This window comes from Moschus berezovskii, chromosome 1 (assembly GCF_049115385.1).
Source record: "Moschus berezovskii isolate FMDL1 chromosome 1, NW_MosBer_1.0, whole genome shotgun sequence".
In the NCBI taxonomy this organism is placed as follows: Eukaryota; Metazoa; Chordata; class Mammalia; order Artiodactyla; family Moschidae; genus Moschus; species Moschus berezovskii.
Genome location: NC_142460.1, coordinates 62,281,896 through 62,303,531, shown reverse-complemented (window position 1 = coordinate 62,303,531; position 21,636 = coordinate 62,281,896). Strand labels below are relative to the sequence as shown.

Below are 21,636 nucleotides of genomic sequence, written 5' to 3'. Positions count from 1 at the left end.
AGTTTATTTCCATCTAAAGCTTCATTAAAAAAAAATGGCCAGAAATGTCCAGAAGAGTCACCTGTCAGTCTTCAAGTCTCTTTTGTTTGCTATTAAAAATAGAGTTCTAGTAACATTATTTAAAATGTTCCCCCAGGGATCTGAGGTACAGTAACAGAACACATAACTAAGTGTCTCACACAAATAAGTTTCCTCTGCATTGTGTTATACAAACAATGTTTGGGTGGTGTATTTTAAAAGGGAAAAAGCTAAGAGGCATTTGAGTCTACATCACACAGGGAAACAGCATAATGGGAAAGAGGTAATGATGGCTAAAAAACTGAAAATATAAACAAGATCGCTTATATTCTCAACTATCATACTAGAGGACTGATTTTTTTTCTCTAGTTGGCTGAAAAAGATTTCACTAATAAGTTCTATTTTCTCCATGGTGGCTATACACAGAAGTAATGCCTTTTGCAAGATTTGTATAATTCTTGATGGACAAAGGGAGTAAACAACTAGCCTTACAGGAACCTAGCAACAAGAAACAGTTTGTACTCTTAGTAAAGAAAAGTTTATACAGTTTCCTCCCAGACTTTTCTAGTCATGATATACTTTCTAAATACATTTTGGTGAAATCTATAAGCTCAGACTATTAAAGCAATCAGTAAATGGAGACAAAGCTATGGGAGGGAAACAGGGTAGGAATGAACTACATAAATAGTAAAAAAACAAAACAAATCAAACCTCCCAAAACCAAAAACCCAAGAAACTACTTGCCTCTGCCTTACATGAAAAAAAGCTGGTGTGGGCCTAGGTGAATTTGGAATGGCCGCCATGAAAATGAAGCTATCAACAGGCCGAAATGTGACAAGTTTACAAAAGGAAGCATTTTGATGCCTGATTCTTACTTTGTATAATATTTAGAACAATGCTAATGCCTTTTCCATTCAACGCTCAATAGTTTTATTTTCCTTCCTCACTTGAAGTTGCTAGCAAGTCCAAGTCAAGTAGGTACTAACACTGCAATTAAAAAAAAAAGACTCTATGAACAAACAATGGAAGAAGGAAAAAATGTAAGCATGACTTATTCTTTCTTATAATGCATCCAAAGAAATTGCGGATGTGCAAATACCCATTTAAATACCCATGCTCAACAGACTGAATTTTTTGTTTGATTTTATTGTTTGATTTGGGATGAGGGTGTGAAGTTTGCTGCTTACAATACCTTATTCATCGTTTTTTTTTTTCCTCCTTACTAGGCCTGGCATGGTGCCTGACATTCACAAGGCAGACACAAAACCACATGCTATTAAATTTTAGAAGATTCCAACTACAAAGTGATTACCTGCTTCAAGGAATTTCTTTTGAGTTAGCTAATGAAGTGAGCACTCAAATGATGCCTGATGAGCTGAAATGCTTGTGATTAAATTTTTTGATGAAAACGCACACTGCCCTCTATCCTATAGCCATCAATCTCCCCGCACTACCAGCAAGGCACGGACATCCACCTCAGTGACACAAGTGGCTCTGCTAGGGACTCCCTCACACCTCCTGTGCTGCCTAACTCCTGTCTGCTCTCTCAAGGTGCTACCCAGGTGCTGCCTGCTCCAGGAGAGGTGCGTCTTCTTCGTGCGTCTCACAGCATACAGCCATGTGATTCAGCTGTCCCTGTCCTGGACTCTGAGCAATCTGCAGGAAGACCCCATATGGAACTTGTGTTTCTGTTCCCAGTGCCTATGACAGCATTCGGTCCAAGCGCAGACACAAATATTTGTTAGACAGGCATAACAGTTTTGCAGAAAGTATTAATTCATGCAGACACCCCTTTATGATAATACGTTTTTCTGTATGCTGTCTGCAACTATCAAGGGTTTTAACAACATTGATCCAAATCATGATAGGGTCCACTTCAAAGTAGACATTTTTAGCATATAAATAGAATTTCCATAATTTGAAAAATATATATGTCCATGACTGTCACAGGAGTAAGTGCACTAAATCATGTACTACATTACTGCTGAAGGAACCCTTAAAATACATGGGACAATTCTGTCCTTATCGCTAACTCACTTCTCTAAACCATCAAGGCACTTCCCACAGTATGTTTTATTATATGAGGAAGGCAAGGTCTTCCTCATCTTAGTATTAATAAACAAAATTAAAGCAAGCAACATCTTCCCCTTCCCTTCCCAACCTACATTCTATAAATTTCTTCTAACACTCATCTATCTCCCCTTCTCTTGTAAACACCATACACACCCACATATACACACCCACAAACTTCCACGAGAAAAACATGTTTGGAAATATCCTAAAGATGTCTGGGTGGTATACTCCAACTACTATTAAAACTACATATATATTACAACATGTAACATTTAAAATTTTCATTCAACTTAATACTTTATACATATCTAGTCAAAAAATTATCACTATGATAATGAAGATTAACAAAATTATCACAATTATGATTAATAGCAACTATTTCTAAGCAGTGCTGGGCCAAAGTACAGCTTTACTACATGACAAATGACACAAAATTTAAAAATCAACTGTTCTGTTACCTTTAAGACACGTTTGATAGAGCCCAACACAAAGTTTCTTTGTGGATGCTTTCTGTTCTGAAGAAGCCAGTCACGATTTAACACCTTTTCTCCTTCTTCCAGAACACATTTCTGACCTTGGAAATGTGGTTTCTCATATAAAATCCAGCTGAACAAATATAAAAACGCATGATCAGTTATAACTAATATTCTAAAAAAGGAGGCATAAAACAAATATGAGAGTTCTAAGTCACAGACTACATTGTCTATTCAAATTTAAAAATTTGGGCTATTTTCTACTACTAGCGTATAAAACTATTTTGAAACAATGATGTACGCTGAGCAAAGAGTCCAAGAAAGAATGTAAAGTGCACACAACTTAGAATGCTTCCTAAACACAGCACCACAATCTATGCTTGGGCCTATGTTTATGTATACATACATTTTATAGACGTTATATACACATTTACATTCAAAACAATAGCTTAAAAATTCCAAATTCCACTTCTACCCTAATTTTCCTGTGCTGGATAATAAAGCACACGCGTCTCATTTTATTATTTGAAAACACACTACATCACACTGCTTATAACCTGAATACTGACCAGTGGGTAGCCCAAACACCAGACAAAGAAATTCTGGTCCCCGGATGTCCATGAGACATGGTCCATAATAACAAACGAGATTTTCTAGCATTTTGGCAACCCACTCCAGTACTCTTGCCTGGAAAATCCCATGGACAGAGGAGCCTAGTAGGCTGCAGTCCATGGGGTCACGAAGAGTCGGACATGACTGAGCGACTTCACTTTCACTTTACGGCATACAAAGAATCCTTCACTTGTTGCTTATGTCAGTGATACAAATGACTTTAAGCATGTTGCCTTCACATTCCTTGGCATCCCACAAATTTTGAACTCATTTTCAAAGCTATGTTTCATTCAACTGAAGCATTCAACTTGTTAAATCTATCCTGCTAATCATGCAGTTACGAAATGGTACTATTTTACTGCAGCCTGTAACCCTGGTAGGCTGCAGTCCGTGGGGTCGCTACAAGTCAGACATGACTAAGCGACTTCACTTTCACTTTTCACTTTCACACATTGGAGAAGGAAATGGCAACCCACTCCAGTGTTCTTGCCTGGAGAATCCCAGGGATGGTGGAGCCTGGTGGGCTGCCATCTATGGGGTCACACAGAGTCGGACACGACTGAGGTGACTTAGCAGCAGCAGCAGCAGTAAATACTAAAAACAACCTATATTTTCTAATTAAGTTATAAAACTCTAATGATGTTTCAAAAAAATATTCTGGAGAGAAACGGATGCAACCTTAATACAAGAAAAACATACAGCATAAGCAGCAAGAAAACAACTTATGGGAAAATATTATAAAATTTTAAGAGCTCTCTTACCAGCCCCTTACAACTTTTATCAGTACCCCATTCGGATAAGACCAAGATGTGGCATCAGGAATATTACGGTAGATCTCTTGTTTATATTTTCTTCCATGGAGATCGTAGATAACCATCTGCAACATACAGTAAGCATGCATAACAACTCATTTTTAGAATGCATTTAAAATTCTAAAATGTCCTACAATGCAGAAAATAAAATATCCTAAATAAATAAAAGTAAATGCCACTTAAGATGCTAAACTCCTGAATGAAATGACCATTTACTAAGTCAGTTAAAAGTTTCTACCTTAAACTCCCCAAACCTAAACATAATCTTATTTCTTTTATTTTAGTCTATCTAAGAAACTTATGCTTACCTTCCCAGGTCTTGGGTTACATTTCAGAGTCTGCTTGTCAACATTCTGAAATAATAAAAGTGGAAGAAGTGAGCCATAAGAAACATAAACAGAAAGATAGTTTACTTTCTTAGCAGTCACAAATCCAATTTATTGCATATTTGTTTAGTGACCATCATTACAAGGTGAACTTCTAGGTGTTACAAAGGATAACAAAGTAAGTACAAAGGATGTGTCTCTGTCCTCAAGAAGCTTATAGTTTGGAAAGAAAAGATGATTGCATTTCTGTGACTCTTCCGGTGAGAGGTTAGGTTAAACCCTCCGGTACAAAACAATCAAAATGTCAAGTTAAGGAAGTCAGGAGAAATGGCACCAGCAGGGAGGTGTGAGGTGATGGCAGACAGGTTCCCAGGAGGCTTGTGTGAGGAAGTGGTATGGAGAAGACCTTGAAAAACAGGATTTCAGTAAGTGAAACAAAGTGGCAGGCTGGAGCAGGAGTAGTAAAGAAAAAAAATTCCAGGAAGAGAACATCTTGAGACAAAGTACAGACATCTTAAGAGGGTGTGTAACCAGAGCACGAAGTGACAAGGCTGAACAAACAAAACCTGGGGACCTTGCAACACAGAGTGAAGAGGTTGCACTTGATTTAATAGGCAACAGGAATCATTAAAGAAACATTTCTGCAAAGCCCAGCCTTTCTAAAAGGACCTTGCCTTACAAGCAACTGGCTGGTATTCAAGTATTAGCACTTGGAGTCGGACACGGCTGAGCGACTGAACTGAACTAAGGGTATTCAAAGTAAAGATATAGTCCTTGGGAATCCTAAAGGAAGTTCCATGATCTTGGGAATGTCAGAAAGAAATGTCCCAGGTTCAGTGAATATTCTGTTGCAAACATTCAAATATTTCTAAGTTGAATAAAAGTGTAACTGAATTTTGAGACATTTTCCAGCTACAATGTTTTCATCTCCTTTTTCTCAAATTAGTCTGCTCATTGCCCTGCTAAGTACGAACAAAAACAAGACCAAGTACAGTGAGACTGTTGTCAGGCAAACACTTAAAATATTTTAAATATTTAAAATATTTTTAAATATTGCAAAATCTTTTCATGAGACACATTAGTTCAACAGAAAGTGACAATCTTTCTACATTCAATACCTTGAGAAATTCAAAACGCTGTCACGATTTACTTTGAAGACTAGAAGTCAGCAAAGAACTGAGATTATAACTTGTTTCTCTCTTGCTTTTAAATTCTGATGAAGCAATTTTGTTTTCTCAAAAGTAACAGTCCAACTAAAATAAACAAGTTCAACTAAAGAACAAAGTAATCTCTGGAATTTTTTTTTTTTTTTTTGAACAGAGGAAAATTTATGCGTCGAACCTGGACTGGTCACTTATGATAATATACATGCTACAATTCCATTCTCTCCAATCATTCCACCTTCACCCTCTCCCACAGAGTCCCAAAGACTGTTCTAAATGCCTCTGTCTCTTTTGCAGTCTCTTATACAGGGTTTAGGTTACCATTTTTCGAAATTCCATATATATGCGTTATTATACGGTATTGATGTTCTTCTTTCTGGCTTACTTCACTCTGTATAATTGGCTCCAATTTCATCCACCTCATTAAAACTGAACCAAATGCATTCTTTTTGATGGCTGAGAAATACTCCATTGTGTGTATGTACCAAAGAATTTTTTTAAACAATCTTTACACAAGCTCAAAACACTGATTCTCCTAATAAGCTTTTAGATTATTTCATGACCCAAAGCACTACTTCACTAGTTAATAATCATAACAACTTACCTCTGTGAATGGGCTTAATCGGCCAGGGGTGTCTTGAGCGCGGAAATACTTTGACACTGGTTCCTGAAAAATTCCACCGAATCTGGATCCTTTTTCTGAGGAATGGGTTTTAGAGGTCTGCAAATACTGATGATAAGCACTCTTTAGAGAAGAATGTAGTTTGGAAGTAAGGTCAGATTTTTGTAGAAATGAGGCCTTTTCTGGCCACAGACCAATCTGCAGATTAGAGGTAGTAGGCTCATTTGACACCACATAAGAATTCTTAGAGACTCCAGTACTTTCCTGGTCATCATCAGAGCAAAACGTAAGAGAAGAGTCTGGCCGCTTGAAGGTAACAGTTTCCTGCCTTTGAGCTCTCAGACTTTCTTTATGCAGTGGCTCTTCCTCATCTTCCTCTTCTCCGCCCTCCTGTCTGTTATCTTCATCAAAATTCATCTTTAAACGCTCTGATACTGACTGGAGAAGCGATAATACAGAAGAGGGCTGGTTTGCACTCTCTCTTGATTTCGAGGCCCCATGACGGCCAGGTGAGACCTCGCTGGACAGAATGTCCTCCTGAGAGCTGTCGTCCTCGTAAATGGGAGACAAAGCCAAGGGATAGATCTTATACCTTTTGGCCTCTACCGATAAGAATGTTTCTGAACTGTCACCATCGAACGCCTCACCTAATTTGGCTTCCTTTTCAAAATGATGGACGAGGTCAGTTCTACTTTCAGACCTTTCACAGGCAAAGACAGGCATGCTGTCGGGAGCTGTGCGAGGAATCAGGAGGGAATGAGTTCGTCTGACCTCGGTGGCAGCGTACTTGTCCTCATCTTGGAGGGGCTCTTCATACAATATAGTAAAGGAAGAATTTTCTTGCTCCTCCTGGGAAACGAAGGCTAAGTTAGGTTCTTCCTTTTCGTCTCCATAGTCTAGGTCTCTCGCTTTCTTATGTACTGTAGTAACAGATGTTTTTCTGTCCAGCCTTCCCATGGTACCCTCAGGCTGAAAGTCCGGCACTGCTAAGGCTGGGTAGCCTTCATAATCCTTACTTAAGGTAGGCGATTCATAATCCCTGAAGTGCGAGGCGCACCTAGTGTCACACGCTATCAAGCCTGTCCTCGTTTCAGGAGGCTCTTTCTCCACTTCTCTACCTCTCCTGTCAGCCTCCTCTTGGTATGCCTTTTCAGCCTCAGAGATGGGAGATGTGGCCTCCGCCTGCGTGACGGGCAACTCCAGACCTGTTCCAGACGCTCTGTGTTTCCTGATGGTCCTATCAGAATCTTCTGGGAATGTGCTTTCCATTTCTCTCCTAGAGGGTGTGGACAAAGTTCCCCCACTTGTCCCCTTCACATCTCCCTTACAGATTTCGAAGGAAGCAGGTGCTGCCTTCCAGGGTGCTTCTTTCATTTCTAACACAAAAGGAGGCATCATTTCAGTTTTCCTAATAACCCCTTCAGCATCATTTTGGTAAGTGTTTTCCAAGTCTAATAAAGGTCCTTCAGTCTTTGCTGGGATCCCCTCACCATCTTTTCGGTAGACATTTACCACTTCTAATGTAAGGGACATCACCCCAGTTTTGTCCACCTTTCCTTCAGCATCTTTTTGGTAAATACTTTCCATTTCTAGTGTGGCAGGTATTGACTCAGCCTTTTCAGTAGTCCCCTCAATATCTTTTTGGCAGCTACTGTCCATTTCTGACACAACCGATGTCATTCCCGTCTTACCAATATCGCCCTCAGCATGCTTTTGGTAAATATTTTCCACTTCTAATGTAACAGGTGTCACCTCAGTCTTTGCAATATCCCCTTCGGCATCCTTTTGGCAAATATTTTCCATTTCTAAAGTGGCAGGCAATCCCTCAGTTTTTTCAATATACCTCTCAGCATCCATTTGGTATGCTTCTCGCATTTTAAGAATTTCAGCTGTTGGCCCAGTTTCTGAGGTACTCAATTCAGCATCCTTTTTATGTGCTCTTTCCATTTCTGACATTGGTGGGACTGCCTCATATTTCATAATATTCAACTCAGCATCCTTCTTATTTGGTTTTCCCATTTCTAACATGGAAGGAATAAGCTCAATGTTTCTGATATTTACTTCAGTGTCCTTGTGCATTTTCCCTACTTCTGACATTACAAGGGGTGTGCTTTTGTTACTGTGTCCTGGCAAGCTTTTTTCAGATAAACATACAGAAGTATCAGACAAGCTGCTTTTAGATGTCCCAGGTACATGAATGTCATCATTCACAAATGGAGGCCATCTGAAATTTAATACAGGAGTTCTTGCATCCTCTGTCTCAGGTTTGTGATTATCAACACACTCTGTCCCCATTTTCTCTTCAGAGTCCTCCTTGTGAAACGAGTGTGTTTTTGCCTTATCATCTAACCCTGTAAGGGGTATGTTTTCAACTAGTAAAACAGTATCTGATTCCTGCAAATTTATACTATCAGACTGTCCATCTCTAGTTCCTGAAAAGGGGGATTTTTGGTAGAGAACAATTTCTCTTCCTCTTACTGATGCTGTATCACTATGTAAGTTACTTACAGCAAAGAATCTACCTGATACTTTCCCACTGAATTCACATGTGCTTTGATTTACTGCCTGTTCTGACACCAAGAACTCTCTTACCATATCACATGGCTGAACACTATCACTATTCAGAATTTTTGAAGTATTAGCCTGAAGTTCAGAATCTGAGGTATCCTGAGCATCATTTGCTACAGTTTCTTGGGCTGAATAAATAATCTGATTGACTAATTCCCTCGCTCGGTCCTCTAACAACCAACATTCATTCATTTTATCAGAATCAAAAAGGAGACTGTTCTCACCAACCACAGGTGAAACACAGGCCTTTTCTTCCCCTGGGACTTCAGGTACGTTTTCCACAGCCTGCTCTTCCAAATGCTCTGTGGGCTGGATCTCTGTCAGTGTCACTTCTGATGGGTTTTTCTCAGGGATGTCTTCTTCCAGGGTACCTGGATTCATTATGCCGTCTATGGCTCTATGTTCCTGGCAGGTACCGCCTGAATGTTTGGATTTTAGCTCGTCCCTGACAGAATTAAAGGCCTCCCCAATCAATGTAACAGCCTTTTTACAGAAATCACTCTCGAGATCCAAAAGTTGGGCATGTGCTCTCCTCCTCGCTTCTATATGCTCAGCAGAGGCCTCAGAACACTGCTGGCTTGAGCTGTTAACTGACGCTGGGGTCCTAGCAACTGCTCCAGTTGCTGCTTCCAAGGGATTGTCAAATTGGGCAGCAGCTGGGAAATCAAGAGATACCATCCTAGTGGGATCCTCCAAATGGTCCTGAAGTGGGGGGACTTCTGCCCCTGTGAGGACAGATGTTTCTGATTCCAAATAAGAGCTTTTAGGGTCCAAAAGGTTAGTTAAGGAGGCACCTTCATGTGGGACATCTATGGGAACTTTTACAGAACTAAAATTATTTGCGGGGTTATGTGAACTTCTAACCATGCTAACTTCAGAGTTACTGGAGGAGGAAGGCAGGCTGTGAGTATCACCTCTTAAGGAATGAGCCTCCTCTTTCTTTCTGGGAGATGAGGCTCTCTTTACTGATCTCAGCACAGAAGGATTAGGAAGGAAACTTGAATCCTCAGATGCAAAAGCCTCTTTTCCCAAACTGATACCAGAACCCAGAAAAGGTGACTTGGCTTTTGCGCTGTCAGTTTCTTGAAATTTGGGGGAAGTATTAGCTAAGCTGAGCTCTGAAAAATCAGAAATCTCTTTGCTCCCACAAGGAACTGAAGGTGGATGGATCATAGAAGCCCTGGCTGCATAATTCTGTGCCATTTGCCTAGAAATTTTCTCATCATGAACAGGAGGTGAAGTCTCAGGTCTGTTACTCTGGAGATGAGTAGGTACAGCACTGGGGGCTCCCATCTCTGTTCCCTGTACACCCTGATATTTGGAGGTAGAAGGGGAAACCTCAGTTTGGCAACTCTCTTTAAGGTTGGCATCTAAATACTTCTCTTTAATCTCCTCATGATCCACTAACTGAAAAATTTTGTCCTGTTCAACTTCTAGGGAAGTCAATTCTGATAAAGTGGGATTTGCTGGCACACCTGTGATTTCAAGTGAAGAAGAAATTTCATCCTGAGCAATGTCTCTGGGCTCTGTTCGGGAAACAGGTATCTTGGAGAGACTTAGAGATTTTCCTGTTCCAGAATGTGACTTAACTGGAACATTGTTCTGACCACCGACGTTGGCTTCTGGTAACCTTTCTGCAATGCTATCAGTTTTGGTTTTCAAAGAGAAAGAAGAATCAAGCTTGTCTGCAGTGTTCTCACTTGCTGTGGTGCTTGATAGCGCTGCCTCTGCTTTCTCAGGGTCTTGAGATGAAGTGGAGCTGTGCCCCCTGGAGAGGGTTGCAGACTCAAAGCTCAAGTCCGCTGTAGTTATGTCGGTGTCACTGGTTTCAAGATGTGGTGGAAACTGGCATTTCTCCCTATCAGGAAGAACTTCCTTGGATTCAAGAGTTGTAGGTGCATGCTCAGAGTGAAGGCACGCAGGGAGATGCTTCCTGTCTGTGGCCTCCACATGATTCGCCACATGTTCTTGTTGACACTGATGAGACTGACTGGAGATACCAACAATGTTGACATCTCCAGTTTCAACAAACACAGAAGGACTTTCATTCTTTAAAATAGGGATATCCACTTGGCTCAGCATGCTGACTCCGGAAACAAAGGTAGGCCATGAAGCACTGAAATCTGACTTCTTATGGCCAAGGCTGGGAGATGTCCTGGCATCAGGTAATGCTTTGGCTTGCTGAGGACTCTCAGAGTCAAGAAGGGATTCTGAAATGTGATTTCTATTAAGTTCAAGATTCAGTTCAGTGGCTATTTTATTTTCTAAGCATGTTACAACTACTGATTCACTGGTCTGTTTTACAGAGGCAGCTTCCTTTTGATTCATCCTAAAGGGAGGCACGTTGCCATGTGACCTAACAAGGTTTTTGACTTCTGCTAGTAATAGTGGGTCAGTATCTTTGTGTAATGACTCGATTGAATCTTCTGGATCTTTGACATGACTTGAAGTAGTGGGTTCCTCAACTGATGTATTTTCTGTTTCTTGCTTGATTTCTGCAGGAGTCAAATTTTTCTGTGTATCTTGGGCAGATGATGTGTTTCCAGCATTTACAAGTTCTGTGTCTGTTACAGCTTGTTTCTGGAAAGCTATGGGGCTGGTGTGATTGGCAGCCTGCTTTGATGAGTTCTCTACCGTTTGCTTGTCAGAACACTTACTCTCTGGCAACTGCAGAGCTTCACGCCTAATTGATTTATTTGGACTTGGCAAATCTCCACTTCCATGTGTGGTAGGGTTACTCCCATCAGATTTACTACAAGAGAAGTCAGAAATAGCAGGATTCTCGGCCTGCACTGGTATCCCAACACTCATCACGGGGCTGGTTCGTTTTACCATAGTTCCTGGTGTTGCTGTCCTTTGCAAAACCGGACTGTAAGGAATTTTGTTGCTGTTACTTTCTGTAAACAATGCTGAACATCCCAAATTTCTGTCGGTCTGAGAACCTGGTACACAACTCAAATGGTGCCGTGAGTCAGAATCTCCAGCAGTGGAGCTGGAGCTAGTCACAGAACAGGATGATCTACTTGTCTCGGGTCCCCCAGGATAGGCTTTATTTAAAACACCCCTAGAGGAAGCCGTGTTGGCTAGTCCTTGGTTGTTTGTTGAATGGCTTTCTATGTTGAGATCTCTTTTGTTATAATCAGAGTCTTCTAACTGGCCTTCAGGCACTTGTCCTTTCACAGGTATGCCTGTGCTAGCTGACGACAGTAATAACACCTTTCCAGTCTCCATCTCACTTCCAGGGCCACGATGCGTGCTTGTACTAGAGTCAGAACTTGCATTTTCTCTGTCTAAGGGATTCACTGTTTCCGACGCTGTCTGCTGCTTCAAATACTTCTTAATTTGTCTGGGGCCTCGGTAGGTTGCATATGTTACTAAAGGCCTCTCTGATTTATCATCCATTTGTCTGCAAAAAGAACAGCATGAGAGTATCAGGAAAGGTAGTTAGTGACACTTAACAGCAATTCCAGAAATCATGGTGAAGTGTATCTTTCAAATGCTCCTATTCTTAATATATCTAAACTTGGGAAGGAAATTCTTGAATGTTTTAGTTCAGGCTGTCTGTATGAAGCATAATACAGATTTGACCAGCAGCATAGGAACGTCAAGCCAGCCTGAATGTTTTAGCTCCACAGAACTGTCCCTTTCACTTGATTATGTCTGTCTCTCCAATGGTGATTAATGGGGAGAACATAGGCTAACAAACCTAAGGTTTAGGTTCTATCAATAGTTTTGATCTCCAATGAGTGCTTGACTAGAAGGAAGCACATTGCCTTTGTACCCCATATTGGTATCTCATGGCTACATTACTGATTTCGGCACCATATCAGAGTATCATAGCAAGTTTCTCTTCTTTCACTTAGATGTGAATTTGGAACAGCCGCTTGTAGCACAGAGGCAGAGAAGTTGTAAAGAAAACACCTGGCAAGACGTCTAGCCTGCAGTAAGCATTCAGCATATATTTAAGCCAATAAATGACAGAACTGCCTTAAAAATCCTCTCCTGTTAATCTCTTCAGAGATTCATTAGCATGTGCTGTGTTTAGTCACTCAGCTGTGTCCGACTCTTTGCAACCCCATGGACTGTAGCCTGCCAGGCTCCACTGTCCATGGGGATTCTCCAGGCAAGAATGCTAGAGTGGGTTGCCATGCTCCTCCAGGGGATCTTCCCAACCCAGGTCTCCCACATTGCAGGCAGATTCTTTACCATCTGAACCACTAGGTTAGCATCAGTTCAGTTCAGTTCAGTCGCTCAGTCGTGTCCGACTCTCCGCGACCCCATGAATCACAGCACGCCAGGCCTCCCTGTCCATCACCAACTCCCGGAGTTCACTCAAACTCATGTCCACAGAGTCGGTGATGCCATCCAGCCATCTCATTCTCCGTCGTCCCCTTCTCCTCCCGCCCCCAACCTTTCCCAGCATCAGAGTCTTTTCCAGTGAGTCAACTCGTCATAATGAGTATTAAACTGGCTGGGCAAATGCAGAAATCAAAAAAGATTTCTAGCACCAATTCCCAACTTTTTCTCAGCCCTAGACTACAGTTCCTGATATTCTCAGTGTCCACTCGTCTGAAGAATCTATCTCTGGGAGCTCTGATGCTATGCTATGCTGCCTTACGGTCTTTCATACACACCATTCTTTCCCCTTCTTCAATGCCAGAAACTCATACCCTCCGAGACTCAGCTCCCAAGTTATTTCGAATGCAAACCCACCCCGGGACCTGTTTACTGTTACTAGAATGGGCAGTTAGCCTCTAATCTGTGGGTACAAACAACCCTGAGCACAGACTTGCCATAAAAAGATCTATGCACCAATTTATTTCCCCACTAACCTAGTGACTGTTTGAAGACAGACACTATATCTTCATCATCTTTGTATTTTTAAGTGCCCTACAGAAGACCTGACAAATGGTGTATGCTTAATAGCTTTACGTGAATTAACGAATGGCTTAAGTAATGATACTAAATGCTAAGCAATTTGTTTTCGACTTTCTTAATCGGATCCAAAGAAAGCTGATACAAAAGTGTTTTCAATTCTGCGTACTAGTTACATTTTACTGTCTCAAATACAAAAATGTATGGTAGAAAAACCTGACGTATATTCGAACGTTTTCAGGTTAAACATAATTAACAAAACATTATAGAACTCACATGAATAACTAGGAAATTCAGTTATTCCAATAACTAAAAATGATGTTTTTTTCTCCCCAACTTTAAAGCAACACCATGAAGAATGATAGATTTGTCTGCATGATAAGATATAAAGTAAACTTCTGAGACGTAAATCTTCATCACCTGGCCCCTTACAAATTTCTTTAATTTTAACTGACTGTTTATTTCAACCTATAAAACTGCTGGCCTCTAAAATCCTACCACTACACTATTGTACAAAATTTGTATTGGTTACATTCATTTATTTTACTGTCCATTTTAAAACGGGTATAGGAGATGTGTAGAGAAAAGCTTTGCCTTGGAGAAGTGATTTTAGCTGCTGCAGGAGTTTCAGGCTAGACCAAAGACTGTTATGAAACAAAGTTAAAATGCTGGATAAGGGAACCTAAGAGAAAAACACATATATGTAAATTTATGTAATTTGTAAAATCCTATTTTAAAATGCATAAATCATTCAGAAAGTACAAGAGCTTTTCAAAACAATATATCAAGATCCAGAAGTATGAAAAATGACAAGTTTTGTTTGATTTTCCTTTTAAAAGGTTTTACATTTTATAATTAAAAATCTGCTTTCAAGACTGCAATGTTTCCCTCCACCCCAAAGATCTCCAAAATGTACATGATGTCCAAAGAAACAGGCCATGAGAGAGAAGGATCCGAAGTTTATTCTTCATGTGTAGTAAAACTGAGGTTTTCTTACTACCAACACCATCCTAACCATTTTACTCTATATCAATCCAACAATGAAACTCTTGATCTAAAATAACTTCTATTAAAATAAACTGCAGAGAAAAATCCACTCCAGGAAAATTTCAGTTCACTGTAAGAATGCCTTTGGTAGTTTTGGAATCCTTTGCAGAGGGGGCTGGGGGAATAATTGTTTTCCATTTGGGGATTTTCTGGGTACTTTCAACGGAAATGATTAAATTGATTTATATGATCTAGTTTAAATTTCTGACGAGATAATCTCCAGCAGCACCCTGTATGGAAATGTTACATGCTTGTAAAATATGCACTCTTTATACTAAACAACTACACTGCCACGTTTAAAGCACTGAACATCAAAGTCGCAAGCTTAGCTTCATGTATTATAATTAGTCCCTGCAGGTACTGATGAGCCACACTCACACTCTATAAAGGGTTCGTCATGCCGAGACAGTCTATTTTCTACAGCGTTCTTTCACAGGTTGTAGCTGAGTCTTCACAACTGAATAGTATTAAGAACGTAAAACTGTCCTTTGTTAAGTTTTTCCCTAATTAAGAAACAGGAACAAAATGGAAATGTCAAAAATATATAACTTTACAAATAAGCTAAATATGTAAAATTAAAAAGGTTTTCACAAAATAAAGAATGTATTGTCATGTGTTATATAATTGTGCATGGGATGTGTGGCTTTTCCTATAACCAACAGTAGAAGTATGTGATCCAAATAATACTAATAGAAAAGTAAAATATCTAAAAAATTCAAATATTTAAGGGAATAGATGTACAGATCGAAAATGTGAAAAGATTTTTATGCATTTCAGCCCAAACCTACCTACCTATCATGTGAAGGCTTACTAAGCCTCCAGGCACTACACATGGCTGTGTTCTATCCTGGATAAATCCGATACATCTGATTCTACAAAGGACAACCAGAGACATGCATCATTCTTCAAAGAAAATTCTGTAAAAGCTGCCTGAAAATAATAGCATTAGAGCAAACATCTACCTAATTCATTTTTAGCAAGTATGATTAAGCCACTTTTTTAACATTAAGATTTATTTTCTTTTAAATTATATAGTTAAGAATATCTTCTCTCACAATAGGGAAGATTTTTAACTTTTCTATGTAAAGGAAAGGTATAAAACCAGCAATTTTTATAAAAAAAATCACAATAAAGTTTTGACAGAGTTTCTCATGATGATAGGAATCTGCTGAAAATGGAAGAATTACAACATTTTCAAGAATTTCAACCCAATAACAAAGTAGCTTCCTATACAAATTACACCAGAAGGGTGAGTTAAAGTATGGAAAGCAATCTAAAAAATGTTATTAAACAGGTTTATGTAAAGGCTTTAAGGATATTAAAAATGAAGTCTATATAGTCAACTACACATAAAAACAATTACAAAGCTGTTTATTATTTTCAATTAAGTGAAGATGAAATCATTTACAATGCTTTTTGATGAGGATTTTTTACAAACACACTTCAAATTATAGCTAATAACTTGTTTAAAATTTGAAAATTGTGTTAATAGTGATTGATGTGATGTGAAAGTCATTCAGCTGTGTCTGACCCTTTGCGATCCCAAGGATTATACAGTCCATGGAATTCTCCAGGCCAGATCACTGGAGTGGGTAGCCTTTCTCTTCTCCAGGGGATCATCCCAACCCAGGGATCTCCAGTAATTTCAAAAGTATAGATTCAATTTTAAATAAAGTTTTATATTTGAAACATGCTCATAGATGACTCAATGAACATGAATTTAAGCAAACTAAGAGAGAGTGGAGGACAGAGAAGCCTGGTGTGTTGCAGTCTTCAGGGATGCAAAGAGTTGGACAAGGTTGCAAAGAGCTGGATATGATTTAGCAACTGAACAACAACATGTTCTTAATAAAAATGAAATGTCCACGCTTTTAGCAAATTCATATCACAGAAATAAAACTTCAACCTTTAAAATGCATATTTTCAAAATTATTAGTAAATATCTTCTCCAGATATATTATTGAAACAATGTCTAAAATCAGGTATAAGCAGACTGTAATTATACTGTCAAAATGTACTATTAACCAAAACAGTATTTGACTTTTATATAATAATTCCTAAAACTGACAGTTTTTAACAGAAAATTACTAACACTATAAATAATTCTAAGCCTGATAACCTGTAGGATTTCTGAAGCTGGGCTGGAGAAGCCTGTGCCTCAGTAAAAATGGGTGCCCAGTGGTCTTTCTCTTTCCTCTAAGAATCACTGTTCTTTGCTGAGGTGGTTCTGGTGAACTGCCTTAAGCAATTATTCTATCATCAAGGAGGGCTTTACTAAAAAGAGGCACAGTATCCTCTTCCATTTTCTGTTGTCTAATATCTAAGGAAATAAACCTAACCTACTAATCAAACCCAAAGGAGAAAAAAGAAAAAACCACAAACCTTTTATTCTACCCAATTCCCATGTAACCTCAAAATATGCACCATTTTAAACTGCTTTATACAAAAAGTCACTTGGAGAGATTGTTAGATGGTTGGTGGGCCCCACTCTTAGAGATTCTGATTCAGTGGGTCTGAGTCAGATAACTTTCATTTCTAATGCTTCCCAGGTGATGCTGATCCAAGGACTTAACTTTGAACAGCACTGCTTTGGATAATCCTTTATTATGATGTACCCAAATTTAACCATTTGTCTGCTATTGGACATTTGTTACCAATGATGTGTTCCTACACGTTTCAATAAACACCTTTGTATATCATTAGTAATAACCTACAAGCTTCTCAAGGTTCCTGATACATGCAGCCCTTCACTCACAGCACTGTATATGAGCATTAGCCAAGTTAACTCCAACTCCTACAGAGTATTATCACTTATTACCGTTATCAGTTTAGTAGAAGAAAAGTTTTCACTTTAGTTTGCATTTCCTTGATTGCTAGTGAGAATAAATCTCTTCCTCACTTATATGAATGACTTGTTTTTTTGTTTGCCCATTTTATTCTATTGGTGAGCTAACTAAAATGCTTGTCAGTTAAAGCATTCTCATTTGCCAATTTACTGTATTGCTTATGGTTTAGGACATAGAGAGTTTGAAAACTGGAAGCAATTTTGTGTACTGACTTTCTCTTTTCAGATAGTTTCCATTGCTATCATGCTTAGAAAATGGCTTCTCACCAAAATAATTCACACTTAGATGCTTTTAGTTTTGTATGTTTCTTAATCATTTTTATTCTACTCTAATTTTAATATAAAATGACATGAGTATCTAGTTTTTATTTTTTTCTCCCAATTGTTACCCAATTTCCTCAAGTTTTCCTTTCTACATGAATACATAATGCCATCACATTTGAAAGCTTAAATCTCAAAATATACAAGGGTCTATTTCTAGACTATTCTGTTCCATTTAAGCATCTGGCAAATATTACACCAGTATTATGACATCATTTCAATTAATATAGCTTGATGGGCACATTTTAAGATTTGGCAGGGCAAGTCCCACCTCAGCATTCCTGATGGGCAAACCTGAATCCACTTGGGGTCTCAGTTCTCACAACCATAAAATGGGTCTGTGCCTACACATACCTTAAAAGCTTACTATGAGGGACTGACTGAAAGCACACTCCTGAGGACACTTTGAACTAAAAAGATCACACAGTTCTAAGTTGTCATCTATATCTGCCTATGGTATGGATGATCTCTTTAAATAATAATTCTCAAGTAGAGGTTAAATTAAAATCAATGAACCAGATCCTTACTAGCTATGAATGAATACTTATATGCTACACAAAACGTCTAATGCACTCAACATTGTTATAAACATTTTCTGGATAGAAAACATTCCTTCTAGCTCATTTGAATAAAAGAATAACAAGTTAGTGCCCATTTGTTAATCAAAGAAAGAAAACGGTTGGTGAAATGCTCCTTAAATTTGTGCAAGATTTGTTTCTTGGAGCTGTGAGAAAGGTTCAAAAGGCTACTTTTATAAATACAGTCAATTTCTTCTCTTAATCCCTTTAATTGGATTCCACAAAGAAACGATATTGAAAGAATGTGAACACAAATCATAGGACTATTTTTGTTCCCAAAACGCAGAGACTGCCTGTCCAACTCCAGAATTCAGACAACAGAAAACATTCCCATTTAAAGAAGTCTTAAATCAGAAATAAATCTTGTGGGCTTCCTTGATGTCTCAGTGGTAAAGAAACTGCCCACCAATGCAGGAGACATTGGTTTGATCCCTGGTCCAGCAGGGAACACATGCCGTGTGGCAGCTAAGCCCACATGCCACAACTACTGAGCCTGTGCTCTGTAGCCCATGCTCTTCAACAAGAGAAGCCGCCACAATGAGAAGCCCGCGCACTGCAGCTAGAGAGCCTGTGTGCAGCAACCAAGACCCAACACAGGCAAAAATTAATAAGTAAATAAAATTATTTTTAAGAAAAGGAAGTAAATCTTGTACTATAACAAAGTTTTAGCATCTAAAAGATATTAGAACCACCCACTAGAATAGCTCAAAAGACCCTAGATATAGTATACAGAATCATGTAATTTTTCACCTAGTAGCAGGGACATAACAATATTTTTTCAAATCCTCTTAATCAACAGTAGTAGAACTAAGGCTAAGTCCAAAAGCTCAATTTTTCAGCTAAGTAAATTTTAAACTTACTTCAGCAAGTCACTGGTTTCCTGTTCACTGTCTTGTGTTGTATCCAAAGAAAAGGCATCTGAGAGTTCGGTTGAGCTGGACTCCTGTTCCTCTGCTGGAAGTGCCTGGGTTCTCACGGAGCCACCAACACTTTCCCTTTGGCCCCCTTCCTCATGACGACTGGGATTTCGTACGTCTTTCTCAGGTTTGTCATGTTCATCTTTGAAAGAAGATTGCTTGGCTTCACCGAGAGATGATTTTCCTGAGATATTGAATAAGTTACCTAGAAACTGGAAGAAGCTTTCTTTTGGCTGTTTATCGCTTTCTCCTATTTTGGCCTCTGAAGTGGAACTGGAAAGGTCGTTGGGCTTTTTGGAATCTTCCTGCGTTGGAAGAGTGATCAGCTGCTGGGCCTGGGTCCTTTTGTCCTCGCTTTGGGGAATCTTGGAAAACAAAACAGAGAATATTAAGCATCATCATTTTAAAAAATGACACGGGATGACTGATAACCTATACGTGACACTCTCTGTGCCAAAGGCCAGGGATATTTCTGTGAATGAGATGGATGGTTTCCACTCCTTAGTAGTTTATAACCTACTAGAGGGCACAGTCAGCACAGCATTAACAACATGATACGGTAAATGTCACAAAGGGAGAAGTACAGTCCACATGGGAGCCCAGGGGTAACTAGTCTAGGTTTGGGGGCGGTGAGAGCAGAGGAGGTAACTTGGGGGGGGAATGTGCCCTTGGAAGGAGATGTAGACAGAGCCAGTCGGATGCCTGTGTATCCCCCTCTCTCTCTGCTTCCTCCCCACCCCACTACCTTCCCCAGCCCACACATCCATCTTCTCTCCATGTCCAATGAGGAGTCAGCTTCTAATTTAAAATGACTGGAGGTAAGATTGTGAAATGAGAAGAGTGAAAGGTAAGTATGGAGAGACAAGTAAAGGGACACATCATAGCAAACTTTCTATGTATCTTAATTTAGCCTTTATTATTACAGAACTAATAGATAGTATTCTCATGCACTCCATACAGACAACACCTAAACAGACTTCAGCATTTCTGCATTGTGTTAACCCCTGAAGCTACCACATGGTAGAAAACTGTTTCTCAAGAAGATGAGGAAAGACAGCAGCGCGGTGGATCAACTGAGAGGGAAAGCCCACTATAAACTCTCCATGGTGTGCATGGTATTTATGTCAAACCTACTCTCCCAATTCACAGCACCCCTCCTTCCCCTCCCTGTGTACACGTCTCTATTCCTGCCCTGGGAACCTGCTGCACAGCTTGGGGAGCTCAGCTGGATGCTCTGTGATGACCTAGATGGGTGGGATGGGGCGGGGGAGGAAGGACAAGAGGGAGGGGATATATGTATGTTAATACTTGGAGCTGATTCACTCCGTTGTACAGCAGAAACACGAGCTTATAAAGCAATTATACTCCAAATTAAAAAACAAAAAGCTTAATGGTAAAACACAATGCCCTGATACATACGTTAACGCAGATGGTGGGCAGCACCAGGAATTCTTGCAGATGCTGAACCTTTCAGGGGTGTGTTTTACCTGCTCATAATTAACCTACTAGTGAAACACTGGAGAAGGAAACGGCAACCCACTCCAGTACTCTTGCCTAGAGAATCCCATGGACAGGGGAGCCTGGTGGGCTGCTGTCCATAGGGTCACACGGAGTCAGACACAACTGAAGCGACTTAGCATGCATGCATTGGAAAAGAAAATGGCAACCCATTCCAGTATTCTTGCCTGGAGAATCCCAGGGACAGAGGAGCCTGGTGGGCTGCCATCGATGGGGTCACACAGAGTCGGACACGACTGAAGCGACTTAGCAGCAGCAGTGAAGCACGCCCCCATTCACATGTACACCATGCGGCCGTGCTGGCAGTCCACGTTCTCTCCTGCCTAAAGCGTCCTTAGCTTCAGGCAAAGGGGCCAACTCAGCCTGCCTTCCCAACATGCTCACTCACCTACTTGTACGAGCAATGCCGTCTGATAGTATCTGTCAGATGTCACACTCACTGGTCCTTATAAAAGGAAAGCTCAAGTGTGAGTCAGAAAAATATCAGCATGCCAAGGTGAAACCACCTTAGGCCACTGCAGGTTCACAGGATGAAGTTTTGTAAGAAGCTGATCTTCAAGAAGGCAAGAACATCCGAATGTCATTTGTTCACCTCCTTTCTTGTTTTAATCCAAATTCAAAACAGCTTAAAGGAGTGTTCCACTAACCACTAATAATACTTGGCATATGAATGGTTGTGAAATGTTTAGAACCCATTAGCCTAGGAAATTAATTTCAAGTGAACCGTATTTCAAGGTCTGTTCCAACCTTAGGAGTCAGGACTATTTTTGAATTAACATATTAGCATTTTTCTATGTGTTAGGTCCTTAATATAACTTGTGAGTCTTTTACATTTAGAATACCACCAGCCTTATAGAGCCAAAGTCTC

At 39.8% G+C, this 21,636-nt stretch overlaps 1 protein-coding gene across 1 annotated transcript in view; it reads right to left on the bottom strand.

Annotated features, from left to right (window-relative positions):
- CRYBG3 (crystallin beta-gamma domain containing 3) overlaps positions 1 to 21,636 on the bottom strand; it is a 133,382-nt gene that overhangs the window by 67,899 nt on the left and 43,847 nt on the right. Inside the window, exons 3-7 of the mRNA XM_055400895.2 lie at positions 19,194 to 19,615; positions 6,082 to 12,073; positions 4,297 to 4,341; positions 3,938 to 4,053; positions 2,550 to 2,697 (exon numbers count right to left, since the gene is read on the bottom strand). Coding sequence (XP_055256870.2) covers positions 2,550 to 2,697; positions 3,938 to 4,053; positions 4,297 to 4,341; positions 6,082 to 12,073; positions 19,194 to 19,615 — 6,723 coding nt within the window. The remainder of the gene's footprint in view (positions 1 to 2,549; positions 2,698 to 3,937; positions 4,054 to 4,296; positions 4,342 to 6,081; positions 12,074 to 19,193; positions 19,616 to 21,636) is intronic.